We start from the raw sequence: 18,877 nt of genomic DNA, 5'->3' as shown, positions 1-18,877 counted from the left end.
AAAACCACTGGAAAATGTCCTGAGGCCAAGATGGCATTAAAGATATTTACCAAAGACTGTTTACAATTTCTAGGTAGGTACTTTATTTGTTTCATTGTTATTCCAGAGAGGCCAGGGGCTCTATTTCTCATTCTTCCAATAACCTGACTTATCTCTAGTAATGTAATAGGTCTAGTAAGCGGGTGGGTATCTTCAAGAGTTGAAGTATCGATGGAAGGTAGTGGTTGTAGATCATCCAAGTTCTCATCTCTCCATTCATTTACCAACTGATAATGATTATTGTTAAATTGACGACTGTTATTGTGGGAGAGAATTTTCTCCCATACATCACCCATCAAATTAGCCTGGTCCTGTGGATCATCAAGTTTAATTTCAACATCTTCATCATCCTCATCAGTGAAGGTATGAACTAGGTAATTAGGAGCCTTGTGCTTTGCCCCTAAAAGTTGTCGGATCTTACTCCAAAATTTTGCTGGTTCACGTTGATACTGATTAGCTTGAAGAACTAGAAATTTCCATATGTCTCGTTTGTGATGACTAATCATGTTAATTAATTCATGCCTTAATCGGTGCAGTGTAGCTGCTGGTGGTTGTCGCGTTTGAAGATGCCTTCGACATTCTGCTTGATAAATTGTCTCTAATTTCCCTAGTAGGTTTATATTGTTGGTATATCTTTGTGGAAGCTAATTGACAAGTTGCATTAGTAGCTTCAATTATTCGATTATGCAGGGACCTGATTGCATCATCAATTGCATTGGAAGGTAGATTTTCCAATGACACAATTTCATCCTCACCCAGATATGCCCTGAAGGGGTCAAATCCTAGGGTGTTAAGATTGGGTTTAGGAGGTACAGGTATTCTAAATGGAGAAGTTTGTAGTTGTATTATAACAGGGATATGGTCAGATCCTACGTTTCCACCAGGAGATATACGACAGTGGAAGATGTCACAGTCTCTGTTTGTCAGTACTATATCTGGTGTCCCTGGATGAGGTCCAATGTACGATTTAAAGAATGGGCCTTGAAATGACAAGTTTCTAGCTGTCATGATATTAAAGAGTTGTTTTCCTTTTAAGTCACCCAGTGGAATACCAGCTCCACAGTTGAAGAGGGCAGGGTGATGAGCATTAAAATCTCCAGCTAGAATTGTTGGAATATTCCTGCTTAATATCCTATGTAGAGGAATTGACTCTATATATGGTTGTCTCGGGGGAAAATATCCAGTTCCTATCACTAGTTGTCCATGAGACGTTGTCATTTCTATTGCAAGAATGTTATCTTCATCAACATGAATATTTTTAAATGTATAGCCTAATTTAACTAAGATGGCTATACCACTAAAGGGTCCTCTCGATTTCTCCACAGTAGAGTAACCACGTAATTTAATATGTTGATCAACTCTTGCAGCTGTCTCGTTCAAAAGTATAACATCGGGATTGTAATTATGTAGTTCAACCTCAAGAAGGTAACGGTTATTAAAGAAATGTTGAACATTAAGTTGGAAAATTGTAATCCCCATTATTTCTTGCACTTCGCTCGTGTACTGCGGTCTGAACGCCTGCAAGTAATGTCACGTGTTGTATCCACACTATCCCTGCTGGACTCGTCAAGGGGAGGAGGGAACTTTTGCGTGGGTGCTTGTGTATTAAAAATGTCATCATCTTCACTAGAGGTAGTAATATTAACAGACTCATTAGAATCGTTAGAGTCATCATCAGAAAACTGAGGTATGATATTCCCAGTTACAGGAAGCAGAGGCTCGTGAGAGTTAATGGGAGACTGTGGAGGCTCCAAGGGAATATTAGGTAGGCAAGGTGAGTTACCCTGGGAAAGTTCCTGTTCAACAGGATCAGCTGCAATAGCGGGAGAGTAGGCACTAATTTCTGGGGCATTGTTATGTTCAGGTGTTGACTTATCGGGTTGAGGGGAGTTGACAACCTGGGTTCGCGAGGTGGGCGAACCCTGGGCCAGTGATGACTTAGGCTTATTTTTAGATGTAGAATATGGTACATACTTCTTGTTATCAGAAGGCTGGGTCATAATAGCCTTCACATTTTCTGGGATAGTGATGGGAGTGATCCCATTAGCCATTAACAGATCATTTAAAACCTGAGAGCAGAGTTGAATGTCACCACCTGCTATGTCTTTGGCCATCATGTACATTAGTTGTGCTCTCGTCATATCCCCGGCTGTGGATACCTGAGACATAGGAGATGAGACTGAACCTTGTTGTTGCGTTTGTGTATGTTGTAAGTGAGGGTTAGATTGGGGCGCTCCAAGAGGGGCAGAATTCCAAACATTGGAACCATTGGTAGAGACCTGAGGAGTCCCACTTGATCCAGGCAGAGCTGGGAAGGAAGTTTGGGACATCGTTGGCGGTGCCTGGGGAGTGGTCTTCTTAGAAGTGGACAGTTTCTTGGCTTCAAGAATTTTCTGCATTTCCTTTTTCCTTTCAGGACAAATAGCAGAAACAGCATGATGTTTTCCATTGCGGAGGACACATTTGGGTGTATTTTTGTTGTTACAATCTCGATACGAATGTTGGCCAGAGCAAATCCTACAAATCTGCCCTTGAGTACTGCATTTGTTGTTGTTATGACCAAAGGCATAACACTTAAAACATTGTGTCACACTGACAAAGCGTTCAAGAGAGATTTGGTCAGGTGTACATCTGGTGCCAAAACATTTGAAGCCATTTTGACACACAAGTTTGGCCTCCTCAGGTGTCTCAAGTATTAACTTTAAGGTTACCTTGTTGTTGTTAGGATTAGAGAATTTATGTGCTTCTACAGCCCTAAATTCAGAATTCTCTGTATTAATGTCCTCAACAATTTCATTCACAGTGCTATGTTTCATAAAACTGTTGATTCTGGCCACAAACACAGTCCTCTGAGCTTGATAGCTCTCAGGTGCAACTGGGGTAACACCAGAAGTCTTCAGTTTATCCAGGACATCATGCTTCAGCAGTTGAAGTAACTCTTCTTCCGAAGAGAGGAGAAGTACTGCTCCAGCGTGGGTTTGAAAAACATCCACTGGAGCAACAGTTGAGTTGGAGCAAATACATGTTAGAATGTCTTTCATGGACATTTGATTACCATAAATGCGTAATCTTACACGTATCCTCGCCATGATGTCTAGGAAGGAGCATCTGGCAGAGGAGTTGCTTAACAAAAAGGGATCTTTCCTTAATGTTAGCCTAACATCCTATTTCAGCTGATTTATGAAGGTCAGCCCCTAAGATAGCCTACCCTCGAGTAGTGAGGGGAAAGGGCCCAAGGCTAAGATCGGCCGGATTTTAAAAAAACCACACGGGCTACCGGATGGTCAAAATGCCTTGTGTTAACTCGCCAAAGCGAAGTTTCCGAAAAAGAAGAAGATAGGAAAGTCAGAAGGATAGCAATGTATGTAGTGTGTTAAGTGTGTGGGCCAGTGTTGATGTTTGGGTGAGGGGAGGATGGGGAAGGATGGGGGGATGGGGATGAGAGGGGTGAACAAGCAAGCAAGTCACCGCCTTACCCTCTTGATGGGATGGGGCTCGAAGTGACTGCAAGCAAGTCTCCTCTCAGCTCTGGTGAAGAACTACTCAGGATAACCCAAGAAAATTCTCGAGCAACAGTGTTCAGAGTTGCTCAGCTGAAGAGCAGGAACGACGACGTCTTCTCTCCACGGTGGCTGGGCTGCTTCTCTCTGTCAAGACTTCACCGATTGTGGTCGACCACATCCGACGTCGAGTTCCTCTTCGCTAATGTCACTCTTGATGATGTTCTCAATTTTCTTAGAGTAAAGGCCAATGAAGGGTTACTTCATCTCCCTATACCTACTGACGTCTGTCTTGATCTTATTCTCCTTTGTGAGGACTCTGATTCTTTTTCTTTATAAGGTAAATTTTCCTCTCAAACCTTCGGTGTTGCTATTGGCTCTCCTCTATCCCCTGTTCTTGTTAACCTTTTCATGTAATATTTCAAAACCTTTCTACTTCCTATTGTTATAGTGCATCCTTCCTTCTGGCTTCGTTATGTAAATGACATCTTTACTCTCTGGCCGCATAACACAAATCTCCTATAACCATTTATCGATGCACTTAACAATTCTGCTCCTTCTATCAAGTTTAGATTTGATTGGGAATCTATTTGCTTCCTTACCTTGATATGAATGTCCATCACACGACTACAGGCTTCTCATTTTCCTTCTAGCGTAGGCATCATGCGTTTTTGCTCACCATGAGATGGGCCAAAGCAGCATGGGTTTGGCTCCTTGGTTAGTGCAGGGTTGCTGTTGATCAATACCACTCGTTTCGTGGTTACTATAATATACTGCTTGTTGAGCTAGTACACAAACAGGGAGTAGAATGAAATTAGCCCAGAGGCATCCGCACCACCGTATGTCCTTCGATGGTGGGTACAGCATCAAGCATGGCTAGATGCACCATTGTTAAGGATTGTGTGGTCTAGTGGTCTAAGGCGTCATGTATTTTCACTCACCTTGAGACTCACCTTGTAATGGAACTTACTGAATTGTGATATATCATGGTATGATATATCATAATTCATAGAATTAATAGACTCAATGGTGGGATTATACAATAAAAGTGATAAAAAAACTGATCGATCAATCTGTATTCATGTGATCTACGGATTATGAGGGAGGATATGTACAGAGAAGGAAGTGTTTAACAGAAAGCAGACTTGGTGCACTCAAATCTAGACTGTTAAATCTCAGAATTTGGAAAGAGCTTGATCATAAAAAAAAAAGAAAAAAAAAATAATATTAATAAGCTGATATTGTACCAGACATTAGAAATACATTTCAAATTATATAATTCATCAATACAGATTATTTACATTTAACCCCAACTCTGCTAGGGTGAGATTTACATATGCAGAATGGTTATCATCTCTGGGAGGATCAAACTCTGTTGCACTGGCTAACTCATGCCATGGTTGAGGAAGATCTGAATTGGTATTTACAATTGATACTTGATGATTTCTCAATACTTGTCATGTAGTTAGGTAAGACACATATGCAACAGTTAGACAACTTTATTCCGAAACGTTTCGCCTACATAGTAGGCTTCATACAGGTTGATCGTTTGACTTAGTATCAGAGGTAGAGGGTACAGAGTGAAGAGGATTGCCAGACTGTCTGGCAATGTAGGGACATCATGATGTAGGGACATCATCATCGCATACTAACTGGCATGAGTTAGCCAGTGCAACAGAGTTTGATCCTCCCAGAGATGATAACCATTCTGCATATGTAAATCTCACCCTAGTAGAGTTGGAGTTAAATGTAAATAATCTGTATTGATGAATTATATAATTTGAAATGTATTTCTAATGTCTTGGGTGGCATTGAAAATTGGGTTGGTCAAATGTTTGTTAGTGGGATGAATTGTAAAGGACCTGCCTAGTATGGGCCAACAGGCCTGCTGCAGTGTTCCTCCTTTCTTATGTTCTTATGTAAATGCGATTCTTTATAGTAACTAGTACTAATTTCTCTAAATTTATACTTATTGCCATTAATATGTTTAACTAGTCGATAAGGATCAACAAACTTTTGGTCTAGCTTAGGCATTGCAGACTTTTGTTGAAGTTAGTCAGCAAAGCTTTCGAACCTACTTTATTTTGGTCATCTTTGCTCGAGTATTATTGACTCTTGTAAATTCTACTGTTGATTTATGGAGTGCTTCACAGATTCTTCTAAAAACAATTTGAGCTAAGCTGGTACGAGTTGCTATAAAATCATCAGGTTAAAGATTTTATACAAGGTACACAAATTTTAAAAAATGTCATTACAGAATTCACCTCCATCATCTTTTACTAGGGACATAGGAGAACTTTCTTACTGGAGGAATGAACTGGCTCAGTGGAATGGATGGACTCTCCCTGGTTGAAATAATGAACGCTATTGCAAGAAATATTAGCAAGGGAGAAACGGATCGTACATGTAATTACTCGACATACAACTCCTAACTTTGCAAGGATTTCTGTCAACTAGGATAACACCATCTGGAACACGGAAACACTAATGCACTATCCACAACAGAAACGCTTTTCTGCAACGGGACGTGACACAAAACATGGCATAACTCATTTCAAGTAGGTTTTCTTCAAAAAGGCGTCCCCTGGGAGGAACTACCACTTTAACAAGTAGCCATCGCAGGGACAGTAGACACTATCCTACATGCAACAATCCCAGATAGGAGTGACAGCTGTACTAGTGGCTGACCACTCGGTTACGTTAATATACAATACACATATATATAAAGATTTAGTCTGAACTTCACATTCCGCAACACTGTGACAAATCTTGGATACAAGCTGTGAGAACAAACATATTTCATAAGAACTAGATATTGTCTTCGAGTTGGTAAGGGACTATAAGGGATGTTCACTGGGGCAGCGCTAGCCTGAGAGGCTTGATTGTCGCCATTCACTAAAATATCACTCGAAGGTATGTGAGACATAATGACAAAGAACTTGCACAAAAACAATTAAGGCAAGAACAATGAATAATAAAAATTATACATATGTGATAAGAAGTGAAAATTGAAATAAAAGATATTTAACTAATTCTACACAAGTAAATAGAATGTTTAGAACACACTGCATAAGAAAAGAAAACTCACTGAAATTTGCTTTGCAAGATAAAATATTGTGAAAATAAAAGAAAAGGAAATATAACTGTAATTTGAGTTAATTTCAAGGGTGAGCTGTCTTTATTCTTAATTCAATAAAGAAATTTGATAATAAAAATTGTAAATCAATGCATAAAGTTTAAAATAGATTTACTAAATTGTATGGAATTGGAAATAGGCTGGAAAAACAAATTTTCTGAAAAAAGGCACTAAACAAATTAATATGTAATGATAATGCAACATTTTAATATTAACTGTAATACTGAAGAGATAACATTGAATTACAATTATCATTCTTTAAAAAATAAATAATAATTAAACAAAATAGAGTACAAAAAAATATTTAAAAAAATTATGAAAGGAAATTAATCACTGTAGAATAACAATTTGAACGATACAATTAAGTTACAGAATAAGTCAATTTATCAATAAAAAGATACCCTGGTAAAATATAGTATATATTGAACACTTTAACTCTTAATTGCAAATTAAGTGAAACAATTAACTCAAACAAAGCAAAGAGAACACTCCTTAAAAAAAATTTAAATTACACTAAGAGTGAATTTGTTCAAAGAAATATTGATGAATAACAAAAAAGGCACAACACCGTGACTGGAACGATACACAAATTACCCGCATATAAAAGAAAGGAGCTTATGACGACGCTTCAGCCCGACTTGGACCATTTACAAAGTCACACAGACGAAAAGAAGAGACGGAGGGAGTATATATAGGCCAGGAGGTGGGAAGAAAGGGGAAGAAGGAGAAGAAAAAGGAATCAGGTTAGGTCACGGGTGTTCTGAAGTTTGGAGCATTTTACAATGTAGTGGGAAAGGAAGGCATCTACAGAGACGAAGCCAGGACTAAGATGCATACAAGGAAAATTGTGTATAAGGGAGGATTCAACCAGACGGCGACTGTTAAAGTTGGAAGTAGGGAAGACAGTTTTAGCAGAAGACCAGTCAATAGGATGGCTGTGATCTCTGACGTGACAGAAAAGAGCATTGATAGTGTCGGCAAGCCTAACACTATTTTTGTGCTCCCTAAGTCTGTCAGAAAGAGATCGGCCAGTTTCTCCAAAGTATTGAAGAGGACAAGAGGAACAAGATAGAGTAGACACCAGGAGCATCTGTAGAGGGAGGAGAGGTATGAACAAGATTAGAGCGAAGAGTGTTAGTCTGGCGGAGAGTAAGCTTGATGTCTAAGGAAAGGAGAGAGTTGTTGAGATTAGGAAGACTGGAAATGTAGAGAAGGCAGAAGACAGAAGAGTTCCCAGGAGTAGAGAGTTTGGGAGAGAAGAAATTACGTTTAGCACGTGAGAAGGCAGAGTCTATGAAATGGGAAGGGTAGCCAAGACGGGAAAATGAATTTTGAAGAGTGGAAATTTCTGATTCAAGGAACTGAGGATCACATATGCAGAGAGCACGGAGAAAAATGGAGAGGAAGCATGAAAAGAAAAGTAGTGAATGTACATGCCACTGTGCATAGACTTGCGGTAAAAGGAAGAGGCAAAACCTATATCTGAGCGATGGACATGGACATCAAGAAAATGAAGCAAGGAATGAGATTCCCATTCAGATTTAAACTTAATGGAAGGGGCAAGATTGCTGAGAGCATCAAGAAATGGTTGGAAGAGACTAGAGTCCTGAGGCCACTGAGCAAAGATGTCATCAACATAGCGGAGCCAGAGTGAAGGGCGCACATCGATGTTAGGAAGAAGAACAGTCTCGAAGTATTCCATGTAAAGATTAGCAAGGACAGGAGAGAAAGGAGAGCCCATAGCCACACCGAAGGTATGAGAATAATATTTCCCTTGGAAGGAAAAGAAATCAGAGTCCACACAGAGGTGGATAAGATCAAGAAAGACATCAGTAGGTATAAAGAGATGAAGAAACCCTTCATTGGTCTTCTCTCTAAGGAAACCAAGGATAACATCAAGAGGGACATTGGTGAAGAAGGACTCAACGTCAAGAGTGAGCATCTTACAGGTCGGGAGAGAGCGAACCCGTTCGATGAAGTCTTGAGGGTGACGGAGGTGGGCAGGAGAAAAAGTACCAAGAAATGGAGTAAGGGATTTGGCCAGCCATGAAGCAAGGGAATAAGAGACAGAACCTCTAGAGGACGTGATAGGACGCAAAGAAATATCAGGTTTATGAGTTTTGGGAAGGCCATAGAAATAGGGTAGAGAGGGGCAGATGAGACGAAAACGTTGAACAAGGTCAAAGTCAGGAGGACAGAGGTCGGAGAGAGTCCTTAGTTTCTTGCTGAAAGTTCTCTTGATGCGATCAAGAGGGTTGGAAACGAGAAGAGTGTAGGTACGTGAGTCAGAGAGCAAGACATCAGCTTTACGGAGGTAATCCTCGCGATCAAGGACAACTACCAAATTACCTTTGTCAGAAGATAGTATGACAATGTTAGTGTTGGATTTAAGAGAAGAAAGGGCAAGTTGGTAACGGCACGGAAGGTGCTGGTTCTTAGAAAACAGACTATCAAGAGCAGGAAGGAGAGAGCCATGAAAAGTGGACAAGTCAGGAAGATTACGGGAGCAAGATTGATGAAAAGAATCAAAAGAGCTAATCAGGGCATTACCAGCGCGAGGGGTAGGCGAAGTGGCAAAGGAAAGACCAAAACCAAGAAGTTCAAGCTCATATTGACAGAGTGTGACAGAATACAAGTTAGTAACACAGTCGGTAAGGGAGAATTTAGACCAAGGGGTATCTGAGATGAGACGTAGTTTATTCCGTAGTTTAGAAGAATGAATTTGGGAATTCAGGCGAGCAGTGTCAAAAGCAATGGTAGAGAGAAGGTTACAGAGATCTTGTGGAAGAGCCGCAAAGAGAGCACGTTGACGCTGACGGAAAGTGAAGAAGGCATCTTTAACCTGAGATTTTGTAGAAAGAATAAGCTGTTGAAGTAGGAGACGGGCATGATCAGGAAAGGGAGTGCCAAGAGGGTTGGGTTTCAGGAAATGGGGAAAGGAAGCTGATTCTTACGACGCCGGGTAGCAATAAGAGCAGCCTCATAAGAACGAAAGAGGAGTTTAAAAGAAGGAAGAACATTAAAAAAGTTGGAAAGAATAAGAGGCTTAAATACAGGGTTTTAAATAACAAAAAAGGCACAATACCGTGACGAACGATACACAAATAACCCGCACGTAGAAGAGAGGGGCTTACGACGACGTTTCGGTCCAACTTGGACCATTTACAAAGTCACACTAACGAAAAGAAGAGACGGAGGGAGTATATATAGGCCAGGAGGTGGTAGTGGTAGTAGTGGAGGTAGAAGGTAGTAGTGAGGAAAGAAGTCTGGTGGAGGTGGAACCAGTCAAATACTAGGAAAAAGGAGCACTGCAAGGGAGCTAGAGGTCCGCAGAGGGTAGGAGCAAGAACACTGAGGGAGGGGGGGGGAATAATAAATAAATAAATAATGAAGGAACAGATACCCAAGGCAGAAAAAAGACAAGCCAAAGGAGAAAGAGGAAAGGGGAAGAGGGAGATGAAGAAAAAGGAATCAGGTAAAGTCACGGGTGTTCTGAAGTTTGGAGCATTTTACAATATAGTGTGAAAGGAAGGCATCAACAGAGACGAAGCCAAGACTAAGATGCATGCAAGGAAAATCAGACAGCGACTGTTAAAGATGGAAGTAAGGAAGACAATTTTAGCAGAAGACCAGTCAATAGGATGGCTGTGATCTCTGACGTGACAGAAAAGAGCATTGTTAGTGTCGGCAAGCCTAACACTGTTTTTGTGCTCCCTAAGTCTGTCAGAAGGAGATCGGAGAGTTTCTCCAAAGTACTGAAGAGGACAGGAGGAACAAGAAATAGAGTAGACACCAGGAGCTTCTACAGAGGGAGGAGAGGTATGAACAAGATTAGTGAGAAGAGTGTTAGTCTCGCGGAATGTAAGTTTGATTTCTAAGGAACAAGAGAGTTGTTGAGATTAGAAAGACTGGAAATGTAGGGAAGGCAGAGGACAGAAGAGTTCCCAGGAGTAGAGAGTTTGGGAGAGAAGAAATTATGTTTAGCACGTGAGAGGGCAGAGTTTATGAAATGGGAAGAGTAGCCAAGATGGGAAAATAAATTATGAATTCCTTAGAGAGAAGGCCAATGAAGGGTCATCTCCCTATACCTACTGATGTCTTTTTTGAACTTATCCGCCTCTGTGTGGACTCTAATTCGTTTTCCTTCCAAGGGAAATATTATTCTCAAACCTTCGGTGTCATTGCTAATCTTTACATGGAATACTTCGAGACTGTTCTTCCTACCATCGATGTGCGCCCTTCACTCTGGCTCCGCTATGTAGACGACATCTTTGCTCTGTGGCCTCATGACTCTTGTCTCTTCCAACCATTTCTTGATGCTCTTAATAACCTTGCTCCTTCCATTAAGTTTAAAGCTGAATGGGAACCTAATTCCAGGCTTCCTTTCCTTGATGTTCATGTCCACCGCTCAGATACAGGTTTTGACTTTCCGTTTACCGCAAGCTTATGCATATTCACTAATTTTCATGCTTCCTCTGTCAAGAAAAGTCTACTTATCTCCCTCTTTCTCCGCATATGTGATCCTCAGTTCCCTGAATCAGAAATTTCCACTCTTCATAATTCATTTTCCCGTCTTGGCTACCCTTCCCATTTTGGCTACCCTTCCCATTTCATAGACTCTGCCCTCTCACGTGCTAAACGTAATTTCTTCTCTCCCAAACTTTCTACTCCTGGGAACTCTTCTGTCCTCTGCCTTCCCTACATTTCCAGTCTTTCTAATCTCAACAACTCTCTCCGTTCCTTAGAAATCAAACTTACTTTCCGCGAGACTAACACTCTTCTCACTAATCTTGTTCATACCTCTCCTCCCTCTGTAGATGCTCCTGGTGTCTACTCTATTTCTTGTTCCTCTTGTCCTCTTCAGTACTTTGGAGAAACTGGCCGTTCTCTTTCTGACAGACTTAGGGAGCACGAAAGCAATGTTAGGCTTGCCGACACTAACAACATTAGAGATCACAGCCATCCTATTGACTGGTCTTCTGCTAAAACTGTCTACCCTACTTCCAACTTTAACAGTCGCCGTCTGGTTGAATTCGCCCTTTATACACAACTTTCCTTGTATGAATCTTAGTCCTGGCTTCCTTTCACACTACGTCGTAAAATGCTCCAAACTTCAGAACACCCGTGACTTAAACCTGATACCTTTTTCTTCTTCTCCCTCTTCCCCTTTCCTCTTTGTCCTTTGGGTTGTCTTTCTTCTGCCTTGGGTATTTGTTTCTTCATTATTTATTTATTTATTATTTTGCCCCCTCCCTCAGTGTTCTTGCTCCTACCCTCTTTGGGCACCTAGCTCCCTTGCAATGCTCCTCTTTCTTAGTATTTGACTGGCTCCACCTCCCCCCTTACTTCCTTCCCCACTGCTACCTTCTACCTTCACTATTACCACTACCACCTCCTGGCCTATATATACTCCCTCCGTCTCTTCTTTTCGTTTGTGTGACTTTGTAAATGGTCCAAGTCGGACCGAAACGTCGTCGCAAGCTCTTCTCTTTTATGTTCGGGTTATTTGTGTAAATATTCATAAAATTAATAAAAAAAGACACAAGATGCAAAACTGGAATTCTGAACATTTCAAAGTGGCAGGGCACACCCACAACAAGGATCACTAACGTCATTTATCAGATAAATGTTCTTGCCACAAGATCTTGCTCTGACAAATATATGAAGAGAATTCTCTTGTTTGCATACAAGATAATGGCACTATGTCTGCGAAAAGTCAAGGGAATGAGTCACTGTTTGGCATTGAAAAATGGTACACACAGAGATAAATGGGTAATTTAGTACACTTGGAAAAGTGAGCGACTGAATCAACGCAAAAAAAAATAGCAGCAGGGAAACACAAGGAAAATGCTGGACAAAAAATATAATAATAATGTAAGTACTGGAGAAAATGAATAATGCACAATACTAAAATATGGTGCAGAATACAACACTGAAAGAACATATGGTAAAATAAATAACTAAGCGCTTCACACGGAGTGAATAACTGGGCAACGAGTACAACACTGCACACAAGAGACAAATAATAAATGTTGACACACGTATATAATGTTTAGGACAGTGGAGAGAATTAACACAAAATAACATACATATATACTGCACACACAAAAAAAATAAACATGTACACAAAAAAAATAATACTTAGGTCTACACTGAAGGTACAAGTCTTTGAGTACACAAGAACTGTGAATGTCTCACACACGCAAACGTCTTCATATGCAAAAGAAATTGTCTCTAAACAGAAAATATCGTAACTGATGTAGGTGTAGAAGCGAAGGCGGTGACGGAGGGGCGGATAATGATGGGTGTCGCAGCTGCGGCCTCAACACCATACGAGAATCTTGAAGAAATTTGCATAATCTGAAGACTTACACACTTAGGCTTTCTAAAGGTGGCACATAGAAGATCTAGCTCTTGGTCTTGACCCAGTGTGTAAGCGGTACAAAGGTGGAGAATACCACAGGTGGAGAAGGCTGAGTGTGGGTGGGTGGTGGAGGATGGTGGGGACTGTGGATGGTGCTGATAATACTGAGATGAATCCTCGGCCAGTCGCAGTGTTGTTACCAAGAGTAACACGCCTAGCGTGGCTGGGTGCTTGGTTCTTGTAGAATTGTGTGGTCCTGTGGGCTATAAGGTATCATGTGATTTTCGATCACCAGAAGGCATGGGCCAAAACGACATGGGCTCGAATCCTCGGCCAGTCACTGATTCAATACCACTTGTTTGTGGTAACAGTTATATATATATATATATATATATATATATATATATATATATATATATATATATATATATATATATATATAAATAAATTAGGTAGTAGGTTGGTAGACAGCAACCGCCCAGGGAGGTACTACCGTCCTGCCAGGTGAGTGTACAACGGAAACCTGTAATTGTTTTACATAATGGTAGGATTACTGGTGTCCTTTTTTTCTGTCTCATAAACATGCAAGATTTCAGGTACGTCTTGCTACTTCTACTTACACTTAGGTCACACTACACATACATGTACAAGCATATATATGTATATATACACATCCCTCTGGGTTTTCTTCTATTTTCTTTCTAGTTCTTGTTGTTGTTTATTTCCTCTTATCTCCATGGGGAAGTGGGGGCGTTGACCCCCGGAACTCTCTCCAGGTAAACATCAACATTGTTACCATCAGTAGATCGAGTAGACACCTGTTGCTATCTTGTCAGTAATGATGTCTTTGTCACTACACATTTATTTTATGTTGTGCAGGTAGAGATAGCAATCCACTTGTTATTTAAAATTGTGAGAAGATGAATTTGAATATTCTTAAAAAAATCATCATAAATATTATAGTTGTTTTCAGCTGTTGGGGCATCCATTATTTTTTTAGTGTTCTCGTTCAGTCGGGAACTAAGTATATTAAAAATGAAGATAAATTTGACTTATTTCTTTAATAAATTCAAGGCTATGCATCCTGTTAGTCCTGAAAATACCCCAACGTGAACACCAATTTGAATCTGAAAGTCGGAATTAAACCCAGATTGAAATACTTAGGTTTGGGTTTAGGGCTTCGTTAAATATTAGATTTTAATAAGGTGTCTGCCACTGGCTTGGCTTGACCCTGTCCAAAAATGAGAGGGTGAATCTTATTGAGTTTTCAACTTCATTCCTTCATGTAGAGAGTGACTGAGACTTATAATTAATGACAATAGTTGACGAAGTAGGCAATATTTTATTCAAGATTGTCTAGCTGAACTCTTCTCCCTAAATCAACGCCCAAACAACTAACTGTACCGGACTATAATATATATTCCTGTGGCCATTAAATCATTAAGAAATGCCCCGAGAATCTTTCTACTCTATCCACAGGAACATTATAGAGAGCCAGGCACCTAGCATATTTACTACAGAGTATTATGTATCGACACATCAAAATAACTTCAATAAATACACAAAGTAAGATTAAATTCCATCGCATATGGGAAGCACATTGAATCATATGAGGAGACCATACCACGGGAGGGGATTAAACTCGTGGCGAGTGAGTCATAAAACTCCAAACCAGCACAATCGTGTCATTACGATTTCGTGAGTCATACAGGGGGACCTAAAAATCATGAAAAAAAAAAAAAAAACTAAAGAACTGACTCTTAATCTCTACTGAAACTGAAGCACAGAGTCTGAGTCTAATATCTGTCAAGAGCTTCTCCGAACCCAAGCAAAAGAGTGATACTGTCACTCGCAACTGTTGCTATCAGAGATCGGATTTTCAGAAAGAATTCGTGCAGTGAGTCTCTACATCCAACCGTCTTCATACTTTCCGTTCTTCTTTACCTAGATGTTACAGCTGCACATTGAAAAAGATATTAAGGGATAATGCCATCACCACCATCCACACAGATAGTGGAGGGGATATCGTAAATTTTTGTTCTGAATAGCACAAATGTATGAACCCATTTCGCCACGAGAGTGCACAAAAATATTTCCTTAAGACAATGAACATCCTTAAATAAAAAATTCTACCGAACATAACACAATCCTCAAGTCTCCTCAATGTACCTCTAAAACAAGCATCCTCAGGAATAGGTTGTGTCCCACATCAACAGGTAAAATTAATAAGCCCTGACTATCACGCCCATCTTAAATGCTTAGAAGATTTACCAACCAAAATATTGGAATTCAATATAAAAAAAATCAAGAAATTGGTCTTGATGTTGTTATCCTGGTGACCAAACTATCAAACCTCTGCATTATCAAAAATCGTTAGAAATGAAGCTTTCACGTTATCTTGCCAATATAATGGGATTGAGATTACCTCAGTCATCAGCGTTGTCTTGGCTAATCTTTATATTGAATCGTTTGAAGCCAAACGACTTGCGAACATCATTCTTATAAACTTCAGATGGATATAGAACAATGATATATGTCGACTATATTATTATCAATACCATAAAATGGCTTATTCTCGAAGAACTTCGGAAAAGGGGGGTTAAAGTTGATACAGTTTACCTTAAAAGTAAAAGAAAAATCACTTCTTCTTTCCGTGTCAGGTATTAATCACCAAGATAGACACACAATTAAAATATAAAATTACCGGTTGCATCACGAGGTTAAAAACAAAACAAATAATATCAGTGTTTTTGTGCAGGACTTACAAGATAAACAACCTTAGATACTTGAAGAAAAAATGCGTAATCATTTCAATATCTTTTTCCCACCTTCCTTTTGTGGCACACTTCGTTCTCTTTCCGTAATATTATATGTCATAAACAAAAGACTGTTGTGTCCACTTGTATCTTAAGTAACGCTTGCGATAATATCGAAGAAGTTAGACAACACATGTAACAACACATGCATGCTGTATAAACAACATTAACAATGTATTCAAGAAGGCACAATACCGTGACTGGAACGATACATAAATAACCAACACATAGGAGAGAGGAGCTTACGACGACGTTTCGGTCCGACTTGGACCATTTACTGTCATATTTACTGTCATAATTAATCAGCACATCCAATATTACCCAAAACTATAGCAGTTTTGTTAATGTTGCTGAGTTACCTCTTTCTTCCAAAATATTTGGATAGATGGCACTACACTGTGACCCTCATCAGAGACTCAACATAATAGACAATTAACCTGCATTATCTCCATTTTTTCTACATAATATAAACTTGATACTTCTTATATTGTCTACCGATAAGTAAACGCTTACAAATCAAGAAAAACAGTGCACTCAAGTATATCATATTGTTCCAAAGTGACTGTATTCACATAACATTTCATATACTCGACAGTAACATGTGAGAAGTGTATTGATAAGGAGATGTTTGTAAAGAGTGTTAATATAGTGGCGTGCAAGAACGGGGTCATGAGACAGACGTAGAAATACGATGTCAGTTCAGAGAAGAATGTGAAGTTGTGTGAGTTTATGAGTGCATAAAGAAATTACATTTGAGTCTATTTGAATTTATGTTTAGACAAGTAACATTATAGGATTCGATATTCTCAATTCACAGTCCCAAATTATTTTACAGAAAACAGGAAGGCCCTGTTTTTTTAAAGTCTACGGAACTAAGGGCTCTGTTGTATACATGATAAAACCCATGCCGTTTCCGGCCTGCCGGAGTAATTAGTTAAATGCGTCAGTTGACTCGCCAAGGTATATACATCACCTACTGAGCATCTCAAGTAGCAGTCACCTTTGCATACAAAAAAAAAAAAGATTTGCAAACTCAGTAGCACAACAGTGTGAGACACGGACTAATAAGTTAATGTTAACAGGTGGAGTACCGCCCGCCGATCCACTTCGTTCAGCCCAGCGTGAAGGTGAGCCGCCCTGACACACAGTACCTGCAGCCACTGCCTGCCCTTCCTGCCCACTTAAAATGTGCAAACAGGACCAGCATTGACACGGAAGCTTGCTACGAGGATATGGACGACTTCTTGCTGCCTAACACATGCTCTGACGTTCAGGGTATTCCATTAGATGACTCTCAGCCTCCCCAAATCCCAAGTCCGCCTTCAGTTCAAAATAACAGTCTCAAACCTTAAGTCTGCCCTTAGTCCACGGTCCACCATCAGTCAGTAAGGCCACATTCAGCACTTAAGGATAAAGGCATTCCTCAGGCCATTCCCAGCCTTTAAGTTAGAACTCAGTCCTAAATCCACCTTGTTAAAACATTTTCGTTGCTAAACCCACCCTCACACTCAAGTCCACTGTCCCACCATTAGTAGAGTTTAAAAGCAATAGTCTATTTTCAAACCATTAGTCCATCCTCAGCCAATTGATCCACCTTGATGGCATTAGCGAATTAGTGAATCTTGTGTCACAAATTCATCGCTGCAGCCACTAGGTTTACCGTATCTCTTTAGTTCAGCCATGGATCTAAATCTGCCCTAAGTCCTAATTTCCTACTATACATTTTCGTCCATCTTCGTAAATTCTGTAGGTGGATCTTCTGTTACAAGTTACCCTCAGATGTAAGGTCTCCTTCTTCCCTTCACTCTTAATCCAACTCGCATTCCATGGGTAGTCATAAGTGGCTAAATACAGCCTCAATTTTAAGTCTAATGAGTCTAAGTCTGATTAATCAAGAACAACAATAATTCTTCAAGTCTCTCTCTAAAACTTCAAATTGAATAATAATTCTCCAAGTCCCAACTTACTCCTGCTAATCCCTAGGAAATCCTTCTACTACCACCCTAATCCTTATTGTCCTATTTTATTTCTTTAAGTTCCATTATAAGACATCCAGTCGCTTGTTAATATTACTCAAGTCCTACCCAAAGTCTTAAAGTCAAGCCAACGCTTTCAAGTCGCACTTCAGTTCTTCAAGTCGTACAATAGTCATTCAAGTCGTACGATAGTCCCTCAAGTCGCACCCAAATCCTTTAAGTATATCGCAAATTCCATCACAATCCTTCAAGACATTCACAATAATTTTTGTTTAAAATCTTGTCCACACCCCTCAACTCCCACCATCACCCCTCAACTCCCACCTTCACCCCTCAACTCCCACCTTCACCACTCAACTCCCACCTTCACCCCTCAACTCCCACCTTCACCCCTCAACTCCCACCTTCACCCCTCAACTCCCACCTTCACCCCTCAACTCCCACCTTCACCCCTCAACTCCCACCATCACCCCTCAACTCCCACCTTCACCCCTCAACTCCCACCTTCACCCCTCAACTCCCACCTTCACCCCTCAACTCCCACCTTCACCCCTCAACTCCCACCTTCACCCCTCAACTCCCACCTTCACCCCTCAACTCCCACCTTCAACTCCCACCTCAAACTCCCACCTTCACCCCTCAACTCCCACCCCTCACCCCTAAACTCCCACCTTCACCCCTCAACTCCCACCTTCACCCCTCAACTCCCACCTTCACCCCTCAACTCCCACCTTCACCCCTCAACTCCCACCTTCACCCCTCAACTCCCACCTTCACCCCTCAACTCCCACCTTCACCCCTCAACTCCCACCTTCACCCCTCAACTCCCACCTTCACCCCTCAACTCCCACCTTCACCCCTCAACTCCCACCTTCACCCCTCAACTCCCACCTTCACCCCTCAACTCCCACCTTCACCCCTCAACTCCCACCTTCACCCCTCAACTCCCACCTTCACCCCTCAACTCCCACCTTCACCCCTCAACTCCCACCTTCACCCCTCAACTCCCACCTTCACCCCTCAACTCCCACCTTCACCCCTCAACT

At 40.7% G+C, this 18,877-nt stretch overlaps 1 protein-coding gene across 1 annotated transcript in view; it reads left to right on the top strand.

The window, feature by feature from the left end:
• LOC128705845 (uncharacterized) overlaps nucleotides 1–18,436 on the top strand; it is a 234,015-nt gene extending 215,579 nt beyond the window's left edge. The window contains exon 5 of the mRNA XM_053800964.2: nucleotides 16,938–18,436. Coding sequence (XP_053656939.2) covers nucleotides 16,938–17,207 — 270 coding nt within the window. The 3' untranslated portion in view covers nucleotides 17,208–18,436. The remainder of the gene's footprint in view (nucleotides 1–16,937) is intronic.
• The last annotated feature ends 441 nt before the right edge of the window (nucleotides 18,437–18,877 follow it).

The sequence above is a fragment of the Cherax quadricarinatus genome, chromosome 3 (assembly GCF_038502225.1).
Source record: "Cherax quadricarinatus isolate ZL_2023a chromosome 3, ASM3850222v1, whole genome shotgun sequence".
Taxonomy (NCBI): Eukaryota; Metazoa; Arthropoda; class Malacostraca; order Decapoda; family Parastacidae; genus Cherax; species Cherax quadricarinatus.
Note: the sequence above shows the minus strand (reverse complement) of the source record. Positions and strands in the feature narration are given on the sequence as shown.